Genomic DNA, 26,562 nt, shown 5'->3' with positions numbered 1-26,562 from the left:
TCTGAGCTTTTAAGAATGCCACCCTCCCCCCCCCTTTTTTTTTTTTTGGCCAGCTTGTCCTTAGATAAAATGGAAATGCAAGCTGCTGAGCTTCACCTCCAACATATTTTATTTAAAGCAACTACAAAAACAAGTACATCTTGTTTTAGGCAGCAGGCAATCTGTCCTACCCTGAAATGCAAGGCTGCCAGCTGCTGTAAGGAACAGCAAATGTGTGTGAAAGTAATGTTAATTTTCTGCATTCTTCTTGTAGTTGGTGAGCAGAAGAAAGCAGCTATTGACAATGCACCCACCTGCTTCCGAAGCATGCTGCTTCTGTTTGGGATTGAAACTGCTATTGAGAATCTGATTCAAGCATTCAGCTTGGAAAAATGAATACCAGCATCATGTACAACAGGTAGCAATTTCAAAAGTAGTTTTAATTAAGGTATTGTGTTACGCAGTCTATAATTTTATTGAATATAAACATTAAGTTATTCTCCATTTAGAAACCATACTCATAAAACATGCTATCTGTACAATTATGGCACGTTATATATAAATTGTCATGACATGAAAATAAATACAGCCATTTAAATACAAAAATGCCAAATAAAATAGTTACATGTACAGAGTGATTTCATTATAAACTTATCTTTTTTGAATCATTAATGTACCAGAGTGGTTTATCTTTTTAACATTTTCTAGATGCCTGGAAAGTGTTAAAAGATCATGCACTGTCAAAATCAAGTCCATAAAAAGTGGAAGTTCCATTTCACAGCTCTGTAAAAGTACAGTGATTTTAAAATGACTAGAGAACAGCAAGAGACTCCTAGAACAAAGAGTTGAGTAGCTTTCTTATTAAATTAGGCTGGAAGGAGGCAAATAGTTTGAAGATTTTGAAGAAATGTTATGCTTAATGCCACTGTATGAACTAACTCTTTTCCGTAGCGGTGTTGGGTGGAGATGGCATTAAATTAAAGCAGAAAGGCCCGTTCTGCTTTTGTAAAAGCCCATGGGTGAGTAGAGTACTGCTTGCTGTGAATGGTAGGTAATCCTCACACTTCTGGGGGGAATCTGAGTAGATAATATAATATAAAAGCACCACGTTTCACACCTTCCTCCCTGAAGAAACCAAACATTTGACAGACGTTTTGTCATCTTTCACTTCTACTCCATGTACCATTACCTCATCTGTGAGCTGTCAGCATTTTTCAGGAGTTCCTGCCCTGCTGTAGCTGTCACTCAACAGAGCTGTTCAAACCAAGGTGTACAATGTGAAGACACCTAATTTTTGGGCAGAGTAAGTTGTTCCTGGAATCAAGGGCCAAAGATGAGAACGATGTGGACTCCCAAATAATATTAGGAGGCCTTCCTTTTCAAGTCCATAGCTGCTGTAAGCATGCATAAGCAGTACAACTGCCTGCTCTGCACTTGAGTTATGACAAAGCATTATACAGCAATAGCAAAACAGCTGGGGAAACCAATCATTAAACCTACTAATTTCAAAGCAACAGTAGTTTTAATATTGCAACAGTCTCCTACTGCTCTGGAAGATTGGGAGAAACTAGTTTGTGTCAGAATCTACAGCAGAACAATGCCAGAGATTACATTTTGATGGACAGCAGCTCAATGAAATATCTTGGTAGATATAAGGCAGACTAATTTCAAGTTTGAAACCCAGTAGACAGGCAAAATTCATTGCTACTCTATCCACTGACATGTTACTGGCTTAGCTAGTTTTGTGCAATCTTTATTTCATCTTTAGTTTCTTCTTGCATGGCAATGAAACTTTTATCAACACGTACACTTCTATTTGCATATGAAATGTCTTTTGAAGTTACAGCATAAAAACCTTTTCAGCTGTGGATAATTCTTCCTCAACTTCTCTAACAGTTGCAGATTCTCTTGTTTTTAAAAACAGACCTCTTTTTTCCCTGGCTTTCTTACAAAAGCAGCAGTTACTCCTGCTGTTAACTACCAGCTCCTTACACTCGGTATCGCAGTGGAGTGAGAACAGCCCATGCCCCCTCTGCACAAAGGCAGACTGTCACCTGGAAGTGGAACACAAGAGATTGCAACATGGTGCCCTACTGCTATAGGTGTGGGGGTATTTTGCATTTCCCCTTTCTTCTTGAGTTGAGGCAACTTTACAGCAGTGTTTGATTCTGCTTTTTGAATTTCAGGTAACAAAACAGTTCAAACATCACACTGAGATCTCAATGTAAATATGTTTAAATATTAGCCTACGTTATTCTTGAAAAACATGACCAGTAAGCAGGCATTAATCACAGATAACAGCAGCTCACTGTAGCTTCAGTAGCACCTCTCTGCATTTTAGGGTTTGTAATCCCCACTCCTGGGGGGAAAGTGGCTGTGGATTTTATCACACTGCCCCAATTTTGAGTTTATCTTCAGTCTCTGAATCGGGATCTTCTTTGCAAATGGACTTCTGCAAAAATCACACAGGCTTCCAGCTGTGTGTACCCATGTTTACAAAGTAAAGCCATCAGTAAACTGCTGAAGTAGTGATATAAACTTAGCTGTAGTACTCAGCATGAGAAAGTGACCTCCTAAGCTTCAGAAAAGAAAATCAGAGACTGTCACCTCTTTTCTGTCACTTAAAAGAATGAGCCTTGAAAGCAGCTGCTCATGCTATGCAGTACGTGGGATGTCTGAGATAATGCCAACATCTGACATGATCTGAAAGACCCAAAGTAATATGGAAGATGTAGAATACGTTATTTCTGTCACTCAGTTTACATTAGGAAAGAGTGAGCTGTGGCTTCACCTTCAATAGCAGCACATAACATAGAAAATAAAAGACAAGTATGTCAGACGAGTTCAGCTATCACACAACATTCAGATATGCTTACCTTTAACCCTCTTCACTTAGTTTCAGAAGCTTTAGGTAGACAGAAAGTGATTGCAAAATTTCTGGAGGCTGTTGGGTTTTCTGAGCCTCATGCATTACTACTCGAGTGTTTGCAGTAAGGTGGTCAGTCCCATACATCAGTAACACTTGAAAGCCACGGCAGTTCTATTTTCAGTGGATTTAATGCTGAAGATTTCTATTAGGTTTTGTTAGAGCATTCCTTTCCCCTCTAGAAGGTAGGAGTGGGACTTAAAAGCACAAGCTTCAAGGCAATTCTCTTGTTAGCAATTAGGTTTTCAATGTTAGTGCAATATTTCAGGAAACCTTTACTTCTGTGCTATCTCAATTCTAAGGAAGTGGACTTTTTGTATTAAATTGATCTGTCCTCTAGTTGCAAGGTTTGGCACGTTATCTGTTCTGTCCTGTTAAGTACATTCAGTAAGGTTACACAGCCAATGCATGTTCTAGTGCTACCCCATGTCTTTTTAAAGGCATACCAATTAGAAGTCATTTCTTAAAGCAAAAACATTCACAGCTGAAAAATGCACTGAACACAATAGAAAAAAATCACCATAATTGTATTCCATTGATCTCTCACTTTCTAATGTGTTCTAAGAAAAGTTACACTTTGTGGAGAACTAACGTGCAGTCTTCATTCTCCTTGAAGAGACTGGACATAACTGGGTCATCTTTGGCCTGTACATTCTTCAAATAATAGTTTACTATCTTGCCATCCAGTTTGTACTGATGAGGAATGCTTTCATACGGTTTAAGATCGAGGTCCAGGACAGAAACAGAAAAGGTGAATCTTGTTTTGGATGCAAGTACCACAGGTCTTTGCTCAGAGCTGGAAAACAAAACCATATTGCACATCTGAGTCACTGAAATCAGTATTTTTCAGTCATGTATCTCAAGTCCCCTTGCAAAAGTGACTCTCGTTTCTTTTATGAATTCCATGAAAGCCAAGGCAAATAAACTTCATTCAGCGTGGCATTGAGAAACTGCAGCTCCAGATTAACAATTCTAAGGCAAATTTGTTGGTACTTCTTAGACACATTTTCCTTTTGGTTTCTACACAGCACAAGTTAAGACATTACTCACAATTGCTGCCTTTATAGCTAGTAAATATAATCCATCTCTAAGTGATGTTGCATACAAACCAGAACCCTTACTAACAAGCAGGAGCAATTACTGCAACTCCCTCTTAAGTTCAAGGTAATACAATTTAGAATCAGAACTGCTGCCCACACACACTGAAGGACAGAGAATTTACTAATAAGGCAGCCACTGCACATGCCATCTCCCTGCTGAGTGTTTTATTCAGGAACTGCAGCACAAATGCAGGAGGCTATATTCTCTAAAGCTTTGCAAAAGCAAACTGCCCTGTGTAAGAGCAAACTTGGTGCTGGCACAATCACAGAAGGCAATGCTGTGGCAAAGCCCCTTGCCTTACCATGCAAAATGTTCCCTCTCAATTATTGCCTTACTGATATGCTTAACACAGACTTGTGCTTTCTAATTAAGCAGTTCTGGGCAACTCATCTTGAAAAAGAAGTTTTTCCTATAAGGACACCATGGCAGAAAAATTCTAACTAGTCAAAACTAGAATTCTAGCTAGAGTTCTACACTGTGAACAATCAAAAAGGGAGTAAATATGAAAACTTGACCCATTTTATCAACATAAAATTCTTCACAGGTTGCTTCTACTCCTATCTTAAATTGGAATTCCAACTTATTAATATGCCCACAGCCAAACATTGGAGGCACCCCTCCCCAAAAACTCAACTGCTAAAGTTACATGAATCTACTGAACTGTGCTTCCCATTCATAATGATTTGAGTTGTTCTTACCACTCATCTTGAAGACAAGGTGAAAGGGCAATCATGATGGAGCAGTCTTTAGCAGTCATTGCAATTCTGTACTGTTGCACCTACACAATAAAGAAATACCTTCAATTCTCCATTAGGATTTGTATTTGTCTAGATATCAAGCATACAGCTCCTTATAAAAGGCTTTATAAGTGTACACAGTATTGTAGTAAGTTGTTTTAAGAGCTAGAAATGATCTCTACAGCAGATGTTTAGCAGAAAAGTAGGTGGTATTACAGCAACCTGTGTAAGAATCACCTTCATTTCCTACAGGTTCTGTTACTGAAGGCCAAAGAAGTACCTGGTCACATAAATGCCTCCTCAGCCTAGGAAGGAAATAGCTAGCTCTACTTCCCCCCCACACCTCCCTCTAACAACAGATGCTAAAAAATGTTTGGTTTCAACTACTTCTGCTATATAAACATACAGCCTTGCACACTGGCAGAATTACTCTTTTCCTGTAACAAGACAACAGTGATGCTAGCACTCTATGCCCTGATTTCAGTTAGGTGTTTATGACACTTGTCAGACTAACAACACCAGGAAAAGTACCTTTGTTAATGCAAATGCTATCGTCCCATCGTCTTCTGTTGAAAGATCTAGCAGCTTCTCATAAAAGGCTTCGTTGTAAGGTCCATCTATCTGTAATGTACTTCTAAATAAATGTTGAAAGAAGATTTACAAACAGCCAAGATGATTTACTGCCAGTAAGATCAACAGCCCCGATGTTCAGATTGGAACACACCACGAAAAGCACAAAGGATGGAACAGGTTAACACTCAGCTAACGCTGCTGCCATCCCCACCACGCTCACTTGTCTTAAGATGTGCATCCATTTAGGTTGTGGTGCTAGGGGTTTTTTTGTTTTGTTTTTAATCTGCTGCTACCTGTATGTCACAAGAACAGTATTTCTCAGCAGAAAGTTCCAAAGTTGAGAACTGCTTGTTCTAAACTGCTTGCTCAGAAGCTCCCGGAAAGCCATGCTAATATCAGGGTATGATCTTTTCTGATAAGGACCTGTTCTGCCCCAGCTTCACAACAGGTGCAGGCACTGGAGGCACCAGCACTGGGATGGTTCCTTTGGCAACCTTCCTTCCCACGTTAAATAGCAGAACCCCTGAAAATCTGAACCCCTAAAAATGGGGTTTGCAGCATAAAAACACCACACAGATGAAATACATTTTAAAGTAACTTGCCTAATGTATAGATATCCAGGTAAGCCACACAGTGAATGATTTAAGCAGAACTTGAGGCCAATTCATTGCCCTCCAGAAGATAAGGCTTCAGCTGCAACAAAGGAGGCCAGAAGAGCTGAAGGAGCACAAGCTGCCATGTCTTGCAAGTGAAGCCAGAGTGCCCTCGTGTGAGCACGGGCAGAAGTACAGGCAGTTACTCAAGAATGCAGGGAGCATCCAGTTAAGTCTTTTTACAGCCATTATGTCCACTAACAAGCTTTATTTCAGCATGAATGCAGCATCTTGAACTGCTCCAAAAGTAATGCCTCCTATTTGATTCTGTTGGTGGGATGGCAGTAGAGGTTGAAGCTTCTCATTAATACTCCTTTACGTTGTACTGCCATGCAGCAGATGGCAGCAGAGGGGCAGTCTGACAGAATGGCATCTGACATGGAAGCGCCTAAGAAGCAAAGGTGTGTCATTGAATTCCTCCACGTGTCAAAAAGGCACCTACTGACAATTCTCTGACACTTGCTGAACAGTTGTGGAGACCAAGCAGTGATGTGAGCAGAGGGAGGCAGTGGGTGATGTATTTCAGCAATAGAGGGCCACCTCCACAGGTGCTTGTTTATACTAGCAGGGCATGCAGGCTGTTGATCACTGCTAACAAAAATGAAAGCTAACGCTGTAATGCCGAAAGAGCATCTTGTAACTGAGAATCTGTTCTGTCCAACAGCATCACTGCACTCATTCTCTTTGCTGTAGCTTCCAGGGGAACAGATGGGAGGCATTACTTTCAGAGCAACCTACATACAAGGGGCAGGCCGGTCAAGAGCAGATGGACAGATAATAAACTGTTATCCATTCATCTGTTCTGTGAGAACCTGCAGGACAGTTTGGGCTGCAGCTGAACATCAAATTAAGGGTTTTGAAGTGCTGGTAGGAGGTAGACTAATATAGACTTGAGAATGACTGTAAAAATATCATTATTACTGCAGACATTGTTCTGCAGCTTCTGAAGGCAGGGGAAAGCTACCATCCAGTTACTGTATCTTCCCTCCGAGGAACAGTATTTTCTTTCATATTTTACTGTGAGCTTCCTTTAATTAGTACTTTAAAATTCACGTCAAACTGACTAACATCAAAACCTGAAGCAATAAATCCCATCATTTCAGACTTCAAATTAGAAATTCAGAATACACAATGCTGTTAAGGGAGGTTGCACACAGCAGTAAGTTAACAAATAGCTGTGTCTGCACAGAACCAGACTTGTCTGCAAAACCACTTGATCAGAACTGAAATGGCATCAAGTCTTACCTCTCCTCAGGAAATTCCTCTAAGTACTGTTCAACTCTGTTGTACAAAGGGTAGAGTCCTTCAATATCCAGCATGTCAAGCATCTGAGCCTGAAGAGTTTTATAAAGGAGGCAACCCCTCGGTAAGCCAGAGCTTTCCAATTTATGTTTACCTAGAAGAAAAGGTGTTTTCAAAAAAGGCAGCCACGAATGTCTTTGTATTGCTTCACTTTGCCACGGCAAGTGCTTGTTCACAAAGCAAATCCAAATATGCTTCAGATCAATCAAAGGAAAAAAAAACACTTTGATTTTCAAACACCTCCACTATTCACACCTCTTTACCAGGAGTGGAGTAGGAAAGAAAACAAACTATAGCCTAGCTGGCTGGGGCTGTCAGAAAGGGTAGGGGAAGGTAAGAACCAAACGCTATGTAGCTAATCAACAAAAAGCAACCAGACTTCATTACACACAGCGTAGCCCCCGTCACTTCAAATTATCTGTCACTGTTGTCAGCTCACGCTGGTGTTCAATTTATCCTCTACTGCCTTCTGAACTATTTCTCATCCCCCTGCATAGATGGAGGTGGTAGAAGTGCTCCCTACAAGGTCATACTAGAAACAATGACCTAACAGCAGTGCAGCTCAGAACTTGGTTGTTTGCTGTTGTTGTTTGAATTGCTAGAATTCTACCGTTTCAGTTCTCACACCAGTAAAGAGCAAACGAGAAGCAAAGATCCACATCCCTGTGTGATAACAGTGCTCAAGGAATTCTTTCTTACCATTTCTTACCAGCTCCTTATTAAAAGCACTTGCTTCACAGTAGCTTCTTCCTTGGGAGACAGGAACTGTCTTCATATCACCTGCCCTGCAGGCATCAGTGCTACTTAGTAGCGTCAGAGTTATCACCTGGATCAGTTCTTTAACAATTGTCCTTGTGCAGTGTGGGCCACTGACCAACCCATTGGAAGGAAAAAAGAAAGGTTTTAAATGACGAGCGAGTTCATTCCAGTCAGAGGAGCACTCCTGGTCGTCCTTACAGCCATAAATTAGTTCCCCATTCTGCAAAAGAACGAGATAGATGTCGGCACTTCATGAAATCCAGTTACTTGTACGCAGTTATCCCAAACACCACATTGAGTAGTTTAAAAGGACACATGGTGAGAAAAGAGTCAATTAATCTAACAGTCTGCATGCAAATACATTCCAATCTCTTCCAAATTTACCCAATTTGTTTAATAGATATCCAGGTAACGACTTTTGAATTAGGACTATCAAAAAACACAACATGTAACTCACACACGGCTTTACTGCACCAAATCCACTGTAAGTAATTCCAACAACAGAACTGATCTGCAGCTAATGTCCCTACCTGTTGTAGTTAACTGAATGGGTGCTAAGGCCGGCATCACCTGTCCTTTCTGAATAATGTCAGCAGTGAAAAAGTGCCATATCAAACAAACTCCTTTGAAAGGCACACTGGGAAATGGAAGGCTAGAATAACGTGGGGCAGAAAAAGCAAGACAGTTACCTGTACCTGGATGGAACCACTGGGACAATCCAAGTTTAAGTAATTGAAATAATTGGTTTAATACTGGAATGAACTGAAAATAATTTTAAGTATTTAGAGTTAATCTGAAAGTCTGCATAATCCGTCAGTTTCTGCTTTATATTATTTCCACTACATTATTTCCACATAGAAAAAAGTGACTTCTTACTTTTTCAGTGAGGTGTGTTGCACATTGGTCTTCATGTTGTAATGTTATTATATTATTCCAAAAATATTTGTAGCAACATGCAAAGTTCTTCATTTTCTTCCTCTTGAAGAATGTACAGTTTTAAATCATTTGAAAGTCTCTATCAGTTGCTTCTTGCTGATTCATTCACTAATTAGTTCTGAGAAATTATTACTTACCTGCCCTGAAATCTAACTAAGAATTTTCCCATTTTCTTCCACTTCACAGTCCAACACTGACAGTGCCTATTAGGCACTTTGAAGCAGGGTCTTGACTGTCCAAGTGCTGAAATCAATTTGTTTAAAAGCCAAGGCATAAAAAATTAAACATTACAAAGAAAAACCAATCAAGCAGACAAATCAGACTGTTTACCTTAAATATTTTCAAGTTGTTCTGTGCCTCCTGCAATAAGCTCTTCAAAGCAAAGTGCATTCTTTGTTTATTTCTGGGAAAGAAAGAATCCAAGAATGTTTTGCCACCACCTTTACTCATCCTAAATTCACCACAGAGATTAAGTGACTTCTGGAAATTAGAACCTCTAATCTGAGTAAATGAACACTTCTGAGGTCTCATGTTATGTAGCAGAAGGTACTGCTTCATTAATAAGCAACGCTGATTCCTGGAAGAAGCGTGAAGAGGTGTAAAGCACCTCAGACATGCACTGTATGAGTCAGGCAAGCAGGCATTAATTATCCTTAATACTACAGGGACAGTAAAAGCCATCTGAGAAACAAACCTACACCAGGCTGTTCTGGCAAAAGCACCACGGAGTCACGCGTGTCCTTACCCTGAGAAGAGATCCACGGGGCAGTATTTGCTTGGTCGCTTCCACTTGCCATTTGCTACCTGTTGAAAACCAACACCACTGTCAGTCATGTTTGGGAGTAACTGTTGTCAGTTATTTTATGTCAGGTGTGTGGCACCAATGTGCTGCATTCAGAGGTGCCATGACATCTAAACCCCTACAGAGTTACAACTCATGTCTGCTAGGGGTCTTCATCTTCATGTTGAGCTCAAATCACACCAAGTGCATTCACAAATGGAAAGCAGGAAGAAAGTTCACGTTACATTCCAATATGGCACAGCTACATCACTTCAGGCATACAAAGGGCACTGGTCAAAAAGGTTCCTTGTGTGACACGCCATTTACATGCATGTATTTGCTGAGTTGTGTTAAAAAGGAGATTTGACACAGGAGTTTACCTCATCAACAGCTTTAATAGTCCTCAGAGACTGTTTGTTTGCTTCCAGCTTCCCACAGAACTTCTTCCATCTCTCACTAAACACATTCACACCCAGCAACTCAGATGCATATACACCCACTATCTTTAGTCATATCAGAAACTTAAGCAACAATATGCAAGTTTCAGCATGATAACAAGACTGCAACTGTGAATAAGAAAAACAGTATAGTCAAAGGAAAGCAGGATGACAACCAAAAGAAATTACCTTGAGATGCTGATGCATACAGTAACGACACACCTTGTGCTTTATCTCCTGTGAAACATGGCTGGAGAAAGGAATGAAGCCACACTTTGGCTAAAAGGAAAACAAAAAACAGATCACAGATACAAATGTATTTATTTTTATAGAAGGCACACAGCATGCAAATCTTTCAAGCGTAAGAACACACAAAAAAAATCCATCAGTCAACATCTGATACTTAACAGCTTTGTTTGCGTCCCTGTACACCATTCCTGAAGTCCTCATTTAAGAATTAAGGACACAGAACTGCTGTTGCTCACAAAAGACACCTTCTAATATCCAAGAATTTCCTAAGCTTTGAAAGGTCAGGAATTTGGGAGGGACCTCATCCTACAGGCCTGAGCTCTGCCATACCCCATTGCTGCACTTCTCTGAAACTGCTTGGGTCAGTATGAGCTTAAAGAATGCAGAGGGGAAGAAAACAGAAGCATTTTCTCCTATTTGATACCTTAATCTCTATGCAGAGGATTGGCCGGGGTTCCACAAAGCGATAGGTCTGCAGCCTGGTAAGATTAGGAAGGCACATTGCATAACCACTAAGTGTGTCCATGTCTTTGTCACAGCGAGACTCTGCAGAGAGGGGGAACAAGGAAAGACAACACAAGAAAATTAAATGTGTGGCTGTTTATTTTCACTCCGCAGTTGAGTTGTTCACCAGCTGGGGGAAGAAAGAAAAAACAAACGTGGAAAGGCAGGACAAAGTTTAGCAGGATTTAGTTGATCATGTGCTTGCTTAAATCTGCCCTTCCTGCTAGCAACACATCTTCTGTTTTCTCAAAACTTTATAAGCATTAAGTACTTTTTAAGTACTTAAAGACCTGCTTTGGATGGCCAGCTTCTACCTCACCCTAAAAAATGGTGAAAGGCCTGAAACAGCAAAGGAGTGCATTCAACTGGCCAAGAACAGGTAGATATTTATAACTGTATTCAAAGATACAACATGTTTTCTTGCTAAAACAGCACGCAGTAAAATGATCTCAATTTGTCACTGTTTGAAGACTGAAAGCAGTTTCCTTGTGTCCTAAGGAATGATACTTTTTTACACTTCCCAATAGGGCAGGAGGTGCCATAGGTTGAAAGACCCCCTTTCAGTGCTGTCGGCAGCACTTACCTGGCCTCTCTGGCTGAACCTTCAAACAGAGCTGTCTTACGAAGTCTAAAGGCAGTTGAATAATTTCCTAATTAAAAAAAAAAAAAAGGAAAAAAAAAGAGGTAAACATATGGATTTCAACACAAAGATTACAGCCTAAATGGGAGACCTAGAATGGAATACCAAAGGTCAGTGTGTCACAACCACCAGACTGACCTATATAAGGAGCTGCTTCTCACCTCCCATTAACCTGCATGAAGAGCTGTACCTGAATTCACACACAGTCTAAAACCCACCCTGAACAACAGCGCATGGCAAGGAAGAGCTGACTGCACAGCAACCTACACAATTTGCACAAGCCACATTTCCCCCCTTGTTTTGCAAAAGCAGTCTCAAAATCTCTGTCAGCTCTCACCTTACATAGAGCAAAGAAATGATTACTTTTCTCATTAGCAGCTTGAAACAGATCAAGCCACAGAGCACGATCCTGTCAGCTCATCAGCACTGGGAAGGGTGCTCTTCATTCTTGTGTGTGCAGCTTGCTCAGGAGCACCTGCAAACCCTGTCTGTTGCTTTCAAATGGCATTTGGCCTTCCCTAGGACTTCCAAGTTTACAATGCAGCACCCATTTATTCAAAGAAGGAGAAACTTACCCCATGGTGAACGTAATTCTCCCCAAAGAACTGCTTCATAACGTGTTTTCCAAAGTCTACAATGTTTTGCAGATGGTGTAGTATTTCCTCTGAAGTCTGGAAGAAAGAAATGCACTAATTAACTTATGAAATGATGGTCACCACTGCTCAGTACATACATACACGCGCTGTCCATCTAGCAAAGCAATGCCCAGTGAGTGCTGGAATGAAATGGACACACGACTGCCGTTTCCTCACAGCAGTTTGAGATGCTGGGGAGATCATGGAAACAGAAAAAATGACTTTTTGTCTTAAGTTTCTGAGGAAAAAAGGACAGAAATAATGGGAAAAAAAAGTGGAAGAGGGGCATTGCTCAAGCTCCGTTGTTCTTCAGCAGCTCCAAGAGCTGTGTGTAAAGCAGATGCCCTCACACCAACACTCACACGCAGGAGAGTCTGCATGCTACAGAACACTGCACCTGGAGCTTCTATTCCATAATACCATTACAACAGGCAGCTTTCTTTTTGCCACCAGGAAGCACGACCTAACAAATGTACATAAACTGCACCAGTAAGAAACATTATTTCATTACTGAAACACAGGTCTACTGAGACTGCATTCCAAGTTTAACATGCTCCCTTTAGCAGGATTCATTTTCCAAGCTGAAAAAGCACCTCCTGCAGTAAGGGGAAGCTCACTGGTGCTCATAGGCTGCTCCCACCTGCTTTGCTGGCACGCACAGCACCACCAACCACCTTTTTTTGTTAATTATTTCCATTCATTTTATTATTATTTTCGTTCCACGAGTTCTGATAGGAAGAAATGTAACCCGCAGTTACATTATTTGTTATCAGGACTTTTTGTTAAAGCAGCTAAGTGTGAAATTAACATCACAACTTGTGTTTACACCACTGGAGTCCCTCAGTGCTGACCCACAAACAAGCAATATAAAGGCAAAGCACTCTGTGCACTTTTTTACAGACTTCTCCCAGAGGAGGGAAGCAGAAGAGTGAGATGCACATCTGCACTTCAGTACATCTCTTACTAGGAAATACCTTGCTTCCCGTGGTTTTTGCAGGGCAGATACATTTACATCTCACTACTAGAAGCAGCTTCCTTCAGCCACTTTCATGTGAAAGAATAGCAGAAAGCAGATAGCTTGTATCACTGCATTCATGTCTCCTCTGCTTTCAAGAGCCTCTCTTTGTCCCCTTAAACTGAAAACTCCGCATTTATCTTTCTGATTTAATGCAAAAGCCCACAAAACTCTCCCTATACACTGACTTTGCTTGCTTCCTTTTATTTTTTCCCCCTAAAACAACCCCTCACTCTCAATACAGCCACATCACTTTTTATACTTCTCCTGGAGGGACAGAGCACAGAGCTGAAGCCATTCTGTCTCTCACAGAGAAGCAAATGGCAGCAGTTGAACCCCCTGCCTCCTCTGCTTTCCTTTTCTTCCCTGGGAGTGCAGTGCTGACACTTCATTCCTACCCACCACCTTTGTCTCCCAATTGGCTTTTATTCCTTTTAAAGCAAAGCTAAGCTAAGTCTTTTCAGTTCCTTCTCAAGCAGAAGAGCCACAGCCCCAGGAAGCGGCCAGCTGCTTCCCACCACAATCTGTTTGCAGCAGATAAGACAGGGAAGTCCTTTCTTTCACTATTTCCTACCCTTGTCCAGAGTACAGAGGCTTTTCAGCTGCCATCCCTGCAGGCAGCAGCAGCCCTGTACCACCATCCAGCCCTGTGCTGCTCCTCTTCCGTCCCACCTAACACCACTGCAACCTGCTTTCCCTCAGCATCACTGCGCTCACATACGTTGATATACAACACTAATGCTTCCTCCACCACCACAACCCCCCTCACAGAAATCCCAACCTCTTCTCCGTGTACTGCAGCCTTCCAGTCCGCCCCACACAAAGGCTGTGGTACAGCACTCACATCCCCTTGGTTACATCACATCATCTCAGATTTCCCCCTTCTGCCAAAGCTCCCGAGGCACAGGCACATTTCAAAGCACCCCTTATTCTTGCTCCCATCAGTCACAGTTCTTCTGTGGGTTTCCTATTTCTCCTCCGACAGGTTTTTTTCAGCTTACCTGCAGACTTTTATCACCAGCACTCCTTAAATCTTACCTTGTTCTGGTTGGGGGGGGACTTCAGAAACCGCAGCACCACACAGCGCTGAGGAGAGATGAGACACAATAAGATTTGTTAGTACTTAAGCACGCCACAATCTCAAAGTAAATTTCATCTCAACAGCACAATGGTTCATTTAAGGAATTACAAAAAAAAAAATACAAAGAAAAGCAAAATAAATAGGTATTTTAACTGGTTACTTCACTCAGCTTGAAAATCAAGAGCACGGCCTTCTGTTCCCAGATCTTCCTTCTCCTCTCCCCGCTGCCTTACCCTGGCACCACTCCATGCCCCACTGGCACCAGCTGACACCCAGTCTGTTCTGTCCGCTCCATATTATCATCAGTACTCCAGCTGTCTTTGGCACACGCTGTGCAGCTCACTTAAACAAGCCCTGCTGGTGACTTTTTGTAACGCTGTGCTGACGTCGAGGGGATCCCAAGCAGCTGGTGGCAACTCCACAGCTCTACGGAGAGATAGCACCACTGCCACTTCCAGACTTCCAAAAAGCAAATAGATGCCACTTCAACTCCCTCAGCTTTTGTTTTTAAGGGTCCAGATGAAAATATTTAGAGGTGTACTAAGTGCCTTTTTCCTTAAGACTATTCCACTAAACAAGTCACCTGAAGTATCTTTCTTTCAGCAAAGTCTTGGTAAATTTATACTAAATAACTACTGCCACTTACTGTCTGAAAAGCAAATTCTGACATAGTCTCAAGGAGGCAGAGACCCTCCCAGGCTGGGTCACACAGAGCTGCCCCTCAGGTGAGGCTGTGTCACCATCTGACCCACCAGTATTTCCTTGCAGGGATGCACTGATGCCTGTTCAAGCAAGACATGGATAAAACCAGTTGGGCACCACCGTAGGTAAAGAGTGACAGCTGTTATCTGAATTTCAGTGCTCCGTTTGCACCTCTCCACACACCAACAGGGGTGGTGTAGTAACACACAAATCACCCAGCAACAGCAATGCAGACTAAAAGTCCAAATTACACTTTGGGTTCCTGGGATCTATGCTTCTTCCCCAGCAAATGACCAGGTTGGAAAACACTCTCAGGTGAAGGTATTCTGCATTCTGATTGACCTCGTGCTGCAAGATCCAAACAGCTCAACTGCTGTCACACCAACAGAGACGATGACTGAGACCCCTGCCCATCAGCTGGACCTGCTGCTGTGCCCACAGGGCTGCTGCATGGCTTTCTGCCCTTCTGGCCCACACTGGCAGCTCAGCTCAGCAGCACCAAGCACTCGGTGCACAATGGCTTGACAGGACTGCCCGGTTTGGTCTCCTGCTTTAAATATTAATGAACAAGTGGATCAGTAATAGGGAGATCTGATCATCACTTCTTAATCAATTCAGTCACTTGATCCTGGAGTATTTCAAGGGTGCGGTAGGCACTGCTTTATTCATCAGTTCCCAACCAAGGAACTTCCTCCAGCCACCGCTCAGGGAAATCTCAGCTTCTGTAACAGCACAGCACCTGTTCCTTAAGAAATCTTTTGTGAAGATGCACACTGGGGCATCGCTTATGGCAAAAGAACACGTTGCTTTTCTGAAGGCTGGGTGCAGACGTCAAAGGAAGCAGTGCAGAGTTCCAATAAAACACAGATCAAATTTAACCAGCTGCCATCGACTTCATCCTGCACTGCCCTTTAGTAAGGCTGTCAGCCACCTGAGTAGCAGATCCAGATCTCAAAATACTAATCATCTTCTTGTTGGGTAGATTTTCAGAAACTGCCCTCTAAACCCATCCTTTGTGCATGCCCCTTACAGCAAGGTCACCCACACAGCAGGGCAGTGCTGAGGGTAGCCCAGGAGACACCAACAGCTGGGTGAGAACTGTCACCACTGAAAGCACCACTCTGCACCTCTTATTATATTGCATGACTGATGGAGTCGGCCGATTCTTGGAAACACCGTGGGCGGCTGTTGCCATGAGGCTTTTTGTCTGTTATCTTCAATGCTTTAGATTTATATTTACACACTGAACATCAAAGCCAACGTGCTTTTCTGCATGCAAATGAATGGCCAAACGCAGAAGAGAACAGATTTCTTAGGAGCTTGTCACTACTTCTTAGCACTCTGAGGGTCAGATCAGCCAGACCCTACGGCTCCATGCATTTCATTCCCTTTATGCACTCCTGTAAGCCCTCAACACTGCTTAACCTGACTGCAACAAAAAAACGTGTCCAGTCATGACAGAAAACTCAGGACAAGCAGTAGCAGCATGGACACAGAAAGCTGTGCCTGCAGAGGCAGCCCCGAGGCCACGCTGTACAAGAGCACCGTAATGGGCCACAGTGGTGTGAGAACCCAGCTCTAGGACTAAGAGCTTAAAGGCAAATAGTGCTTCAGCACCCTGCCAGACAACACTTGTTTGTTCCACATCACACCTGAAAGCGTGCTTGCCAATAAACACGCAGTACCCTATAGGAGGGGCTGCAAAATGGGCCTGAAGAAATTCTTGGATTCACAGATACACACAAGTCTTAATGGATCCCAGAAGAAGATGGGTTTCTGCTTCTTCTGCAAACGAGTGACTACAGCCACTATCTTAATGCTACTTCCAGAAATCCAAACACTGCACAACCCCTGCTGGGCAAGCCAAAATAACAAAGAACGACTGGTGTGAACCTAGGTACTTTGGATTAGGCAGCTGCTTACAAAACCAGGATAAACACATTTCTCTCTTTACAGACTGATACTGAGAAACTAGAGTTTCTCACAAATCTCTCTGAAGTCCACTCTGGTAAGATTCCTGCTCAGGCCGGCTCAGGGAGCTCCCACAAGTTGTGCACCTCTGTGACAAACCTGCCGTCCCCACACTGCACGCTTCTGAAAAGATGCTTCACTCCAAGGAGGTGGATTCAACTTTCAATCTCCACATTATGAACAAGATCTGAGGCAGAGCTGGTGCCAGTGCAAGAAACAGGAAAATACACATAAAGCCAAAAAAAAAAAAAGATGTGTATTACTTTCCTTCTGCTTGCCCAGCTCAGCTCATGTGGTGTTCTAACAAGGTTCTGTATGGGAATGTGAAGTTAGCCTGTCCAAACTCAGCGCCTGGGAAACGTCCCTTCAGCTCCTGTCTTTCCAAACAAGCAGATTCACAGCATTTGTTCTTTTGTTGCCACCGTTGCTCCGAACAGCACACACTGAGTGCTTTTGTGCAGAGGCAGAATGTTGATATCTGGAGAAGAGTCTTATCTCATTGATCACCAGCTTGTGTTCACGTAGGCAAGATCTTCTGATAGACAGTGAAGCCTCTGGAAGTGCCAGGCCGGCCAGCCTCCCTCGCTGTGCCCCTGGAGCCCACCAGCACTGCACATCACTGAGTACCGACCTCCCTGCTACAGTCCGTGCTCAGCACCTTTATTTCAAAAAGGCACACAACAGAACACTTGTTTTTTGTACAGACAGCTTTAAAACAATGAGCTTCCAGTTGTAAAACACGCAGGGAAGCTGAGCTCAAAGACTGGAAACAGACCTTTTCCTATAATTAATACTACATCACTTGCTGCAATCAATTTCGCGCACGGCTGCCCTCCACTCCTTAAGGAGATGAAGACACAAAGTTGCTCCTGAGAAGGTCACTGCATGTCTCAATACAGGAACAACTGGCTCTTCAATTCAGAATCTTTTCCTGCGCCCCAAGAGCCACCCAGCACAGCTCCCCCCATTTACCCAACACAACTCAGTCACAGCAGGTTTGCAAAGGGAACAGCCATCACTACAAGTGCATTTACCTGCACTGCAGCACAGGGCCTGGGGTTAAGTTACACAGAATCACCATTCAAGCCCCATTTGAAATTACTGATATCCAAATACTAATTAACGACACTTTCAATGGCATTAAATATGAACTGCAGACCTGTTTTGCTCACATTAAGCTGCTTCTGCAGAACATTTGAGCAGCAAGCAGTATTCACCAACAAAATACATCATCCTGATATCTTCTATTCCAAGTCTGCATCCCACAACCCCTAGGCTTCTAACTCTAGTTTGAGGCACAGAAAACATTGGTTGTTCAGAGACCCGCTGTGGATGGACAGAGGTGTCAGAACACAGAGCTGCACGGAGGCAGTTTCTCCCTCTGAGAACTAACAGAACTCGGTACAATCATGTCTCTGTGCTGCCTGGGCTCCCATCAGTGCCCGCCTTTGTGCTGCTCCACAGACGACGCCATCAAGGGCTCCTCACCCAAGGTGCCAACATGCTGGGCAATGGGAGCCATGGGAGATGAACGCCAACTCAACACTGGGCAATTCCCAGCTCTGGAATGCAGAACACGTGGTAATATTGTACAAAACGTTACGTTTCCCAACCCAGTTTCGTTCTGCGTAAGAATGTGGATAAGCTCACACAGAACAAAGTGAGGAAAGCTCCGTTTCCTGCCAGCATGGAGGAAGTTTAGCAATTGCTTACGCAAAGCGCAAGGAAGCATTTAAGCATTTAAAAACCGAACAATACTGTTCTATTTGGCACAGGAGCTCTTTAAGAACAACCCCATGATTGCTGTATATCAATACAGAATCTCTGGCATAGCACTTGGTTGACCACTCAGTATTTTAAGCCATTATTTGGAAGCAAACCGGCCGCAATACGTGCTGCCTGCAGCACAGACCTCACAAGTTGCACCAGGCTTCAGGTACTCAATATTCCTTCCTTTCCTTTTGGTTACGATCCACATTCCCACTACAGAGATGCACCAAATCACCAATTCCTCAAGAATTCTGTGGATTGGTGCTAGCCATGAGGGAGAGGGAAACGTTTGCCCTTCAGCTACAGCACCTCATCACCTGAAGTGCTATCAAGTGATCTGCCCACTGGAAACTCACACTGGGAGCAAGTAGCATGAGCTCTCCAGGAGCCCAGCTGCTCTCTAAGGCACTAACATCCCTGACACCTGACTGCCCCAAACAAACAGAAAGCTTCCCCCAGCATTTGACAGTGTATCAAATATCTCAGTCCTCTGTGAAAACGGGTGAGTTCCACAAGCAGCAATGTGAATACGCACACTGAGCTTCCTTCCTCAAGCTCCTCAGCATCTCCTCCATGTACCACCAACAGGTCCCAGTGCAGATGGCTGCAGGCAGCTGCCCAGCCCGCTTCTGGTGTGCTGGGGAGATGAGGTGCTTCAGGACAACAATTGCAGGGAGAAGAAACAGAAAGTCAAAACACTCAGATTAAAATGAAGTAGTGATGAAACGCAGAGTTGAACCAAGTTAATTCCAAACACCCCGACACCTCCGTAACTCAGCTACAAGAAGTCTAAACAAGCCTTGAGCAACCCTTCAATCACACACAGCGTCTCAGCTCCTTCCTGAGCGGACCCACAAGGTGTGAATGTGGTTACTGAGCATCTCCAGAATCATACGCTGGCACAAAGGAAACATCACACGGACAGGCTGGAGGGGAGGACAGAGCTGAGGCAGAAAACACCACAGGTGGTTACTGGTGGTTCCTACCCACCGGTCAGGGCACCTCCGTCACCCCCACAGCAAGCAGTCACTGCGTGTCCTGCCTACAGCTGCTGCCCACTCAAAGCACAGAAAAGACAAAGAGCAGTCTGATGAAATGCACTGCCACTGCACACACAAACCAAAGGCTGATCTTCCAAAGAATGGCATTAGAGGACAACCCCGCTCCACCACTCTTTATTCCTAGCAAAGTCTGAAGGTACCTCTGAAAAACACCATCTGAGATACAGTGATGAGTGGGGCTGCTGCTGCCACAGCACAGCTGTCACTGCCACACTGCTGTACAGCAGCACACCTGAGTCTGCCACTGCTTCTGTCCCCCATCTCACTCCACAAACATGTTACGTTTTCACACCTGCACCTACAGAACCTGATGTGCTCACACTGTAAGAGAAGGCTGCAGACTTTGCAGACATCATGTTCTTCCTCATCTCTTCATTCTCCTACCTGGCGTCACCTTCCCTTTTGCTTCAGGAAAACTACCACTGACCTGCACTGTGCTCAGAGCATCCCATCAGCACAGAAACCTGAGGAAGTCAAAGAAAAACTGGAACACGACATCAAAATTCTGTACAGACACTGACTCAGGTGGCTGCTTTAGGATTAAAAAAATAAAGCTTTGCAGGTAATCCCCAGAATTGGAAGCGCTTCCAACTTTGGATTCATGCACTCTGTAGGCTGCACTCCAGTAGAGCTGGTCCAATCACCTACACTATTTCAGCCACAGCTGCACACCTATGTAGCCAAGGAATCAAACACAAGTACAAAAACATCTGCCTTTTCTGCAGTGATTACTGATGTCTATTTAAACATTAGCTAACCAAAGTTAACACAAGGAAATGTATGGTTTCACAGAGGCTACAGTTCCGCACTGGATCCTGAATTCCAGTTCAGCTAGTCACTGCCTCCTATTCCCGAAAACTTAATTGCTGTTTACAGCACAGCTCCCATCTCTTCCTTTCTTCTCCACTGGCGCCACACCTTGATCACATCCGTGGCTCTCCTGCTGGCTTTCACAGAGCTGCTTGCTTCAGCAGACTCCAGCAGGAGCTCCTCTACTCGCTTTCAACAAATACATGAGATAAAAGTAATTACAAGTAGGAAATTAAAATCAAAGCAGGATATCACGTTTAGTCAACCAGTTTTATTGCTGGAATTTCACACTGGAATCTTGTTCCAACTCACTGACATGAAAGTTCTGCTTTCCTCAGAAAATCTGACAGAGCCAGATGCAAAGCTCCTCCCTACGTTATATTACATAGCTTTGGTGATTCACTCAATGAGATGGCCATTAACGATCAGCATCTCTTCTCTCTGCCAGAGGAGCAAATAGGAGAGCTGCAGCTAGCTGCTGATTCTGCCTGGAGTTTTCACTCTTTCAGCCCAACACCTCTGTGTCTAAATACACACTTTTGTTAATGGCCGTCTCCAAGTAAGTTGATTACAACAAAATATTCCAGTAAAGGACTTCTGATTATACTTTAACACAAACCAAACCAACCAAACGACGACAAATCAGGAAAACCACTTCGTACCCAAGAAGCAGCTCTAGGAAGAGCTACACAGCTCTGATGCAAAGCACTGCCTCAGACACAGACTGAATCTTACCTTATGGGGAGCAAAACCAAATCAATCTCCCACGTGCAGGGTCTTCCTGCACATACTGTGCAGGCATTGTAATGCAGCTGCTAGCAGAGGTAGCTGCACTGCGATGGACACCAAAGACAGGCACCTAAGCGCAGGACAGCTGTGAAGCCACGCAGGGGGTGGGAAGGAGAGCTGTGACAGAAGCACTGACAGCAGTGCAATATCGATACTTCATCCTCAGCCATACACCTTGAAGGCTCTAAATAGAAAAACATAATTTAAAGATCTGAAAGAAGAGCCGGATATCATTCAGCTCTGACAAACACCAACTACAGGAACCTTCTGCAGGTTTGGTTATCTGAACTGACTCCCTTCCTCAGCCTCCTCAGCCCTGCTTCATTTGCCTTCTCCATCTGCCATCTCCCCTGTCTATTTCATAAGCTCAGATATGCTGTGCAGATAGCTTACGTGCTTACTAACAAACCCTTATCAAAGCCCAGAGCTGTCTGCTAGAGCTGCCAGCACTCCAGGACCAGGAGATGGGCACTAATGACCAAAGCACCTGAAGATACACAACCTTTTGCCCACACACACCCAGGATCCTCCAGACTATCTTACTGAATCAAAAACACACTGGGAAAAATCCTTCTCTTGTAGCACCTCCACGTAGTCACCCTGAACTACAAACTTAATGCCCAAGTGTATTTTAAAAGGAAGCGTTAGATTGCCATAAAATCATCCGCAGTGAGGCGCAGGAGTTCCTGTGATGTTCCACAGTGCTTTACCTCACAAAGGGGCTTCCAAGCAGTTTCAGTGTTCAAAGGAAGCCATTATTTATAGAGTTGCTTATGCTACTCTAGAAACAACAACTTCCTGAAGTCTTTACGAAATGAAGAGTTAGTGTTCCTGTGAGGGCAAACAACTGATTGTGATGCAGAACTGCAAAGAGCATTTCCAGCTCACTTCTGAAACACCAGATATCTCCACCTCAGAAAGAGCCAACAAGCAGCTCACAGGACGATAACCTCTGTGGCAGCTCCTCAGGTCCCTCTCCACTGCTCAAGAGTAGAACGGGGAGGTAAGGAACAGCATGTGGCCGCCTCTTTAAACCCAGAGGCCAGGTTTGATGCAGAGGAACCAACACTGCCATAGAGCACAGACAACAAGGAGCATCCTCTCTAACTGCCTGGCTGCATGCAACAGTGCCTTTTTGTTTGGTCAGTTTGGTTTTGTCAAGCTGGATTTGTACCACAGCACTTCACACATCCCTGAGACAGCGGCTACAAGAAGTCAGCAGAGGATCCCCTGTATGGGCAAGTGTGGCAAGTTAAGTTATTTGAGGAGGGCACTGTGATTCAATCAAATACTCAACACTGCAACGCGTGGACGACAATCACGCAGATACTAAATGAATAAACTTTGAGTTTCTGTGTACTGCAGGGAGATCCATCTCAACTCTGCGCTTGATACATCAAGCACTGACTTCAGAAACCAGCAGAGCTGCCAGCTGTTTCCCACTGAAATGGATGATGTAGAAGAATGGTCCACTTTCTAACAGAAACTTTTCATCAGGCTACAAACACAACACAAGAGCTTTCTGACCACGACTCATTTTCAGTTTGGATTAAGTTAATCACAGCTGTATTAAAAACCAAGAGGAAAAGCTTTATTACCAGAGAACTGTGCTCTGTTACACTGTATACTTAATATATGATTTCACATTCATCAGAACTACTTTACCAAAAAAAAAAAAAAACCAACACACAACAGTTCGCAGCATTTTCAATGTTCCATAGAACACCAGTGGGGCTGACAGGCTTCATCTATAACTCACCATCCGAAGGCACTGCAAGAAGCCATTCATTGGTTGCTTGAATCTTGGGCTTATCAGCTCCTTGCTGGCAGAGCTGTTTGTTGGCCATGGGACTCTTCCATGATCAAGTTTTTAATTTTGGCACTGCAATAACTTTGGATTAACAGTGCGTTACATTCATGTCTTAAAGATGCAGGGGATGGGAAGAGCCACAGAAACAAAGAAAGGCTTAAAGACAGCAGAGCACCATGAACTGAAGCACGCCTCATTCTTAGCCTTCACCTGCACTCCATGCAACCTGCAATGACAGCATGTATCCAGGCTGCCTTCTCCCCCACCTGGAACACTGGGGGCTTCCAAGAATGGTCCAGAAGGCAGGAGCTCACAGAATCACACAGTGGTTGGGCTGGGAGGGACCAGATAGATTACCCAGTCCCAGCTCCACTGCTGCAGGCAAGGTTGTCACCCACTAAATCAGGCACCAGCTCAGGCTGCCAGGGCCCCATCCAACCCGCCCTGAGCACCTGATTACCTGAGCACCTCCAGCAGTGGGGCAGCACAGTGCCAAAGCTGAAGCAAAGCTCCCTGGATTCACAAAGGGCAAAGAAGCTCGAGCCCTTTTCTCCACAAGGACAAGGGATGTTTTAGTTTGCTTCTGTTGGTGTTCCAGAAGAACTCAGAGGTCCAGACGCAGACAGGCATGGACCGCTTTCTTTCTTTCCCACATTCCAGAATACAACTGTGCTTGAGTAGGGAGAACACGGAACCAACAAGCACACAAACACTTCCACCCTGCTCTCCATCTCACCTCCCAGCCTCATCTCCTCTGCACAACCCAATCCCTGCCCCTCCCACTTGCCTTTAAGACAAAAGTCACGAACTGAACGGGGCAAGAGGAGTAAAACAAAATCACTCCCTTGATGACGCCAGCCGACAAGCCCTTGATGCAAGCACGTCCTGTTTGCGAGAGGCACGAAGCAGCGACCCGTGTCCAAAGGCTACCTCAGTGCTGCGGTTTGACAGCAGCTCACCGCCAGCAGACGCGAGGCTGAGAGCCGAGCTCTGCTGGGTCAGAGCCGGGCACCAACACTCACAGCTGTCTTCCTCGCGCGTCCCCAAGTTCCAGGCTGCGGCCGAAAGGAGAAGTGCCGGCTTCCCACCGCGCTGCACGGCCGGCCGACTCTTATTGTTCGCCGCCTGTATTTTTTAGCTGCTTTTAGCGAAGCCCAAATTTAGGCAGGAAACAAAATCAAGCACGACGTTCTCGCGGGAAACGTGAGCGTCTAATGACATTTCACGTGCGGCTGGAGGGGAGCAGGGCCGCGGCAGCGCCGTTCGGAGCCCAGAAGGCCACGAGCTTCCAGCACTTTCCCGCAGCGCAGCACGGCTCACACCTGGCTTGCGCTCCCGGCGCACAGCAGATCCGGACACCTGCGAGGAGCCCGCGGCCGCTCCTGCCGTGTACCGAACGCCGCCGCTCTACAAAGGCGGGGAAGCCGCGGTTCGGCTCAACGCCGGCTTTGCTCTCACGGAGCGGCGGCGGACGCCGCGGCGGAGCGGCTCTCCACCCCCCCCCCCCCCCCACGGCCCGAGGCGACGCCCCCTCACGCGGGGCCCGGCGGGGGGAGGGGCGCCCCCTCGGCGCCGGCCGTTACCCGCCTCACCTGGCAGTGGGAGACGACGAGGCTCTGGTTGCCTTCCCCGTGGTACTTCCACTCGTTCTCGTCCATCTTCTCCGCTTCCATGCCCGGCCCGGGTCCCCGCCGCGCCCTGCGGGGACGGTGCCTGTCGCCGGCCCGCCGAGCTCACGCCGCCACCATCGCGGCCCCGCGCCGCCGCTCCGCCCCAGGAAGTCCCGCCCTGCGCCGGGGGCCGAGCTTGGGCCGAGCCCGCCGCATTCGCGCCGCCCGCCGCCATCTTCGAGCCGGGCAGCGTCCCCCGCCGCCATCTTTGTGCCGGGCAGCGGCCCCCCATCTTTGTGCCGGGCAGCGCCCCCCGCCGCCATCTTTGAGTGGGGCGCTCCCCGCCTCCTCCCATTCCTCGAGCGGGAGGAGAGCCGTGTGGGCCGCTGACCCCCTTAACAAACGTGACGTCAGAAGAACGTTTGGATGTGCTCATCGCCTCGTGGGTTTGATAATCACTGCGCGGCAACTAATGGAAATAGAAAGCAAAAAGTAAAAAACAATCACGCAGTGTTGTTCCAACTCGTCCAAAAGCATCACGGAGAAATGTCACTGTGCAGGACATCAGCGAAAGCGCCATACCATGTGAACTAGCTCAGGACAGCAGCGTGAATGCTTGTAGGACTGACCGAATAAAGACACCCCGCGTGGGCAGGAGGTGCAGCAGCACTGCGGCCATTGGCGGTGCTGGGAGCAGAGCTGGAGGCCCGGGTGCAGCAGGAGATGTTCCAGGTGGAGCTGGGAGAGATTCATCCCAAAGAGCGGTCGGGCACTGGCACAGCTGCCCGGGGAGCTGGGGGAGTCAGCGTCCATGGAGGCATCTCAGAACTGTGGGGATGTGGCACTGAGGGCAGGTTTGGGGGTGGGCGATGGGACTTGATGATCTTAGAGGCCTTTGCCAACCGTAATGATCGTATGTTCTATAATATTCACAATATATTCACGTACGTAGAAGTATTCTGTCTGAATTTTAAAGAAATTCTATCATTGTAAGTTGATCCCTTTTCTGTTTTCATGCCTCCAGAAAGTGTGCTTCAATACCATGCAGTGGTAAAATATAACAGTGAAAAAGACAGCGCAGCCGAGTTCTGGTGCAGTCAGTGTCCATCAGGGCCCTCCTGATCCCGAGTGTGGAATTACTGCTTTGCTGCACTGCGGGGCTGTTCTGAAAATGCACTGATTCTGAAAATGCTCTGAAATAGGAGAGACAACAAGGTATTATTTCTCTCTACGTTATCATTTTTTAAGTGTTACTTATTTCAGATGTGATCTACAACGTGCTCAAACCGAAATATCTGAAGCATCTGTGCTGCTAATGGCATGAAAGCATTGCGTAACTGGAATGTGTCTGGCAGGGCTCTGTCTGGGGGTAGAAGTGCCGTGTGTGCAGGCACACCTGGGTTTGCTGTAAGGCAATACCTGTGGGCTGCCAGCACACAGCTCTCAGCCTCCATAATAATAAGAGTTCTTATTGGGTAGTTCCAAGTTCCAGTGGATAATAAGAGTTCTGTGGTATTCCAGTATGCAAACAGCTACTTTAGAACCAGCTCAGGAATGCGCAGGGTGATCGCAGCTCCAGCCCCATGCTCCCACTTGATCCCTGCGCCATTTTCTTTTGGACACACTCTTTAAATGCACGGGAGAGCAGCACAGGTCTAAGATGCATCTCCATTTGTCTGGACCCCAGTACAGCACCAGGTGTTTATGTAGAGCTCTGTGTCACAAATCCTG

At 45.2% G+C, this 26,562-nt stretch overlaps 2 protein-coding genes across 4 annotated transcripts in view; one reads left to right on the top strand and one right to left on the bottom strand.

Annotated features, from left to right (window-relative positions):
* The window catches only part of LOC125698994 (centromere protein P), a 119,986-nt gene extending 118,262 nt beyond the window's left edge, over positions 1–1,724 (top strand). For all 3 annotated transcript variants that reach the window (XM_048958025.1, XM_048958027.1, XM_048958026.1), the window contains exon 9: positions 254–1,724. In XM_048958025.1, the coding sequence (XP_048813982.1) occupies positions 254–375 (122 nt within the window). In that variant the 3' untranslated portion in view covers positions 376–1,724. The remainder of the gene's footprint in view (positions 1–253) is intronic.
* IPPK (inositol-pentakisphosphate 2-kinase) lies at positions 401–24,987 on the bottom strand. The gene is made up of 13 exons (XM_048958018.1): positions 24,814–24,987; positions 14,266–14,313; positions 12,153–12,248; positions 11,521–11,587; positions 10,858–10,979; positions 10,374–10,463; positions 9,712–9,770; positions 9,297–9,369; positions 7,971–8,250; positions 7,215–7,365; positions 5,275–5,377; positions 4,705–4,784; positions 401–3,701 (listed from the first exon to the last, which is right to left on the bottom strand). Exons 1-13 carry the CDS (start codon positions 24,892–24,894, stop codon positions 3,476–3,478), a joined length of 1,476 nt encoding a protein of 491 aa, XP_048813975.1. The 5' UTR covers positions 24,895–24,987; the 3' UTR covers positions 401–3,475.
* Positions 24,988–26,562: the final 1,575 nt, after the last annotated feature.

The sequence above is a fragment of the Lagopus muta genome, chromosome 11 (genome assembly GCF_023343835.1).
Source record: "Lagopus muta isolate bLagMut1 chromosome 11, bLagMut1 primary, whole genome shotgun sequence".
Taxonomy (NCBI): Eukaryota; Metazoa; Chordata; class Aves; order Galliformes; family Phasianidae; genus Lagopus; species Lagopus muta.
This window is presented reverse-complemented; position numbering and strand designations above follow the sequence as displayed.

Excerpts from the sequence above, each read along its gene's own strand:
- IPPK (XM_048958018.1), bottom strand. The coding sequence starts at position 24,894 with ATGGAAGCGGAGAAGATGGACGAGAACGAGTGGAAGTACCACGGGGAA. Across the intron at positions 4,785-5,274 it reads TAGCATTTGCATTAACAAAG|GTGCAACAGTACAGAATTGC; the intron begins GTACTTTTCCTG and ends TTTATTGTGTAG. Across the intron at positions 3,702-4,704 it reads CCTTGTCTTCAAGATGAGTG|CTCTGAGCAAAGACCTGTGG; the intron begins GTAAGAACAACT and ends TTTGTTTTCCAG.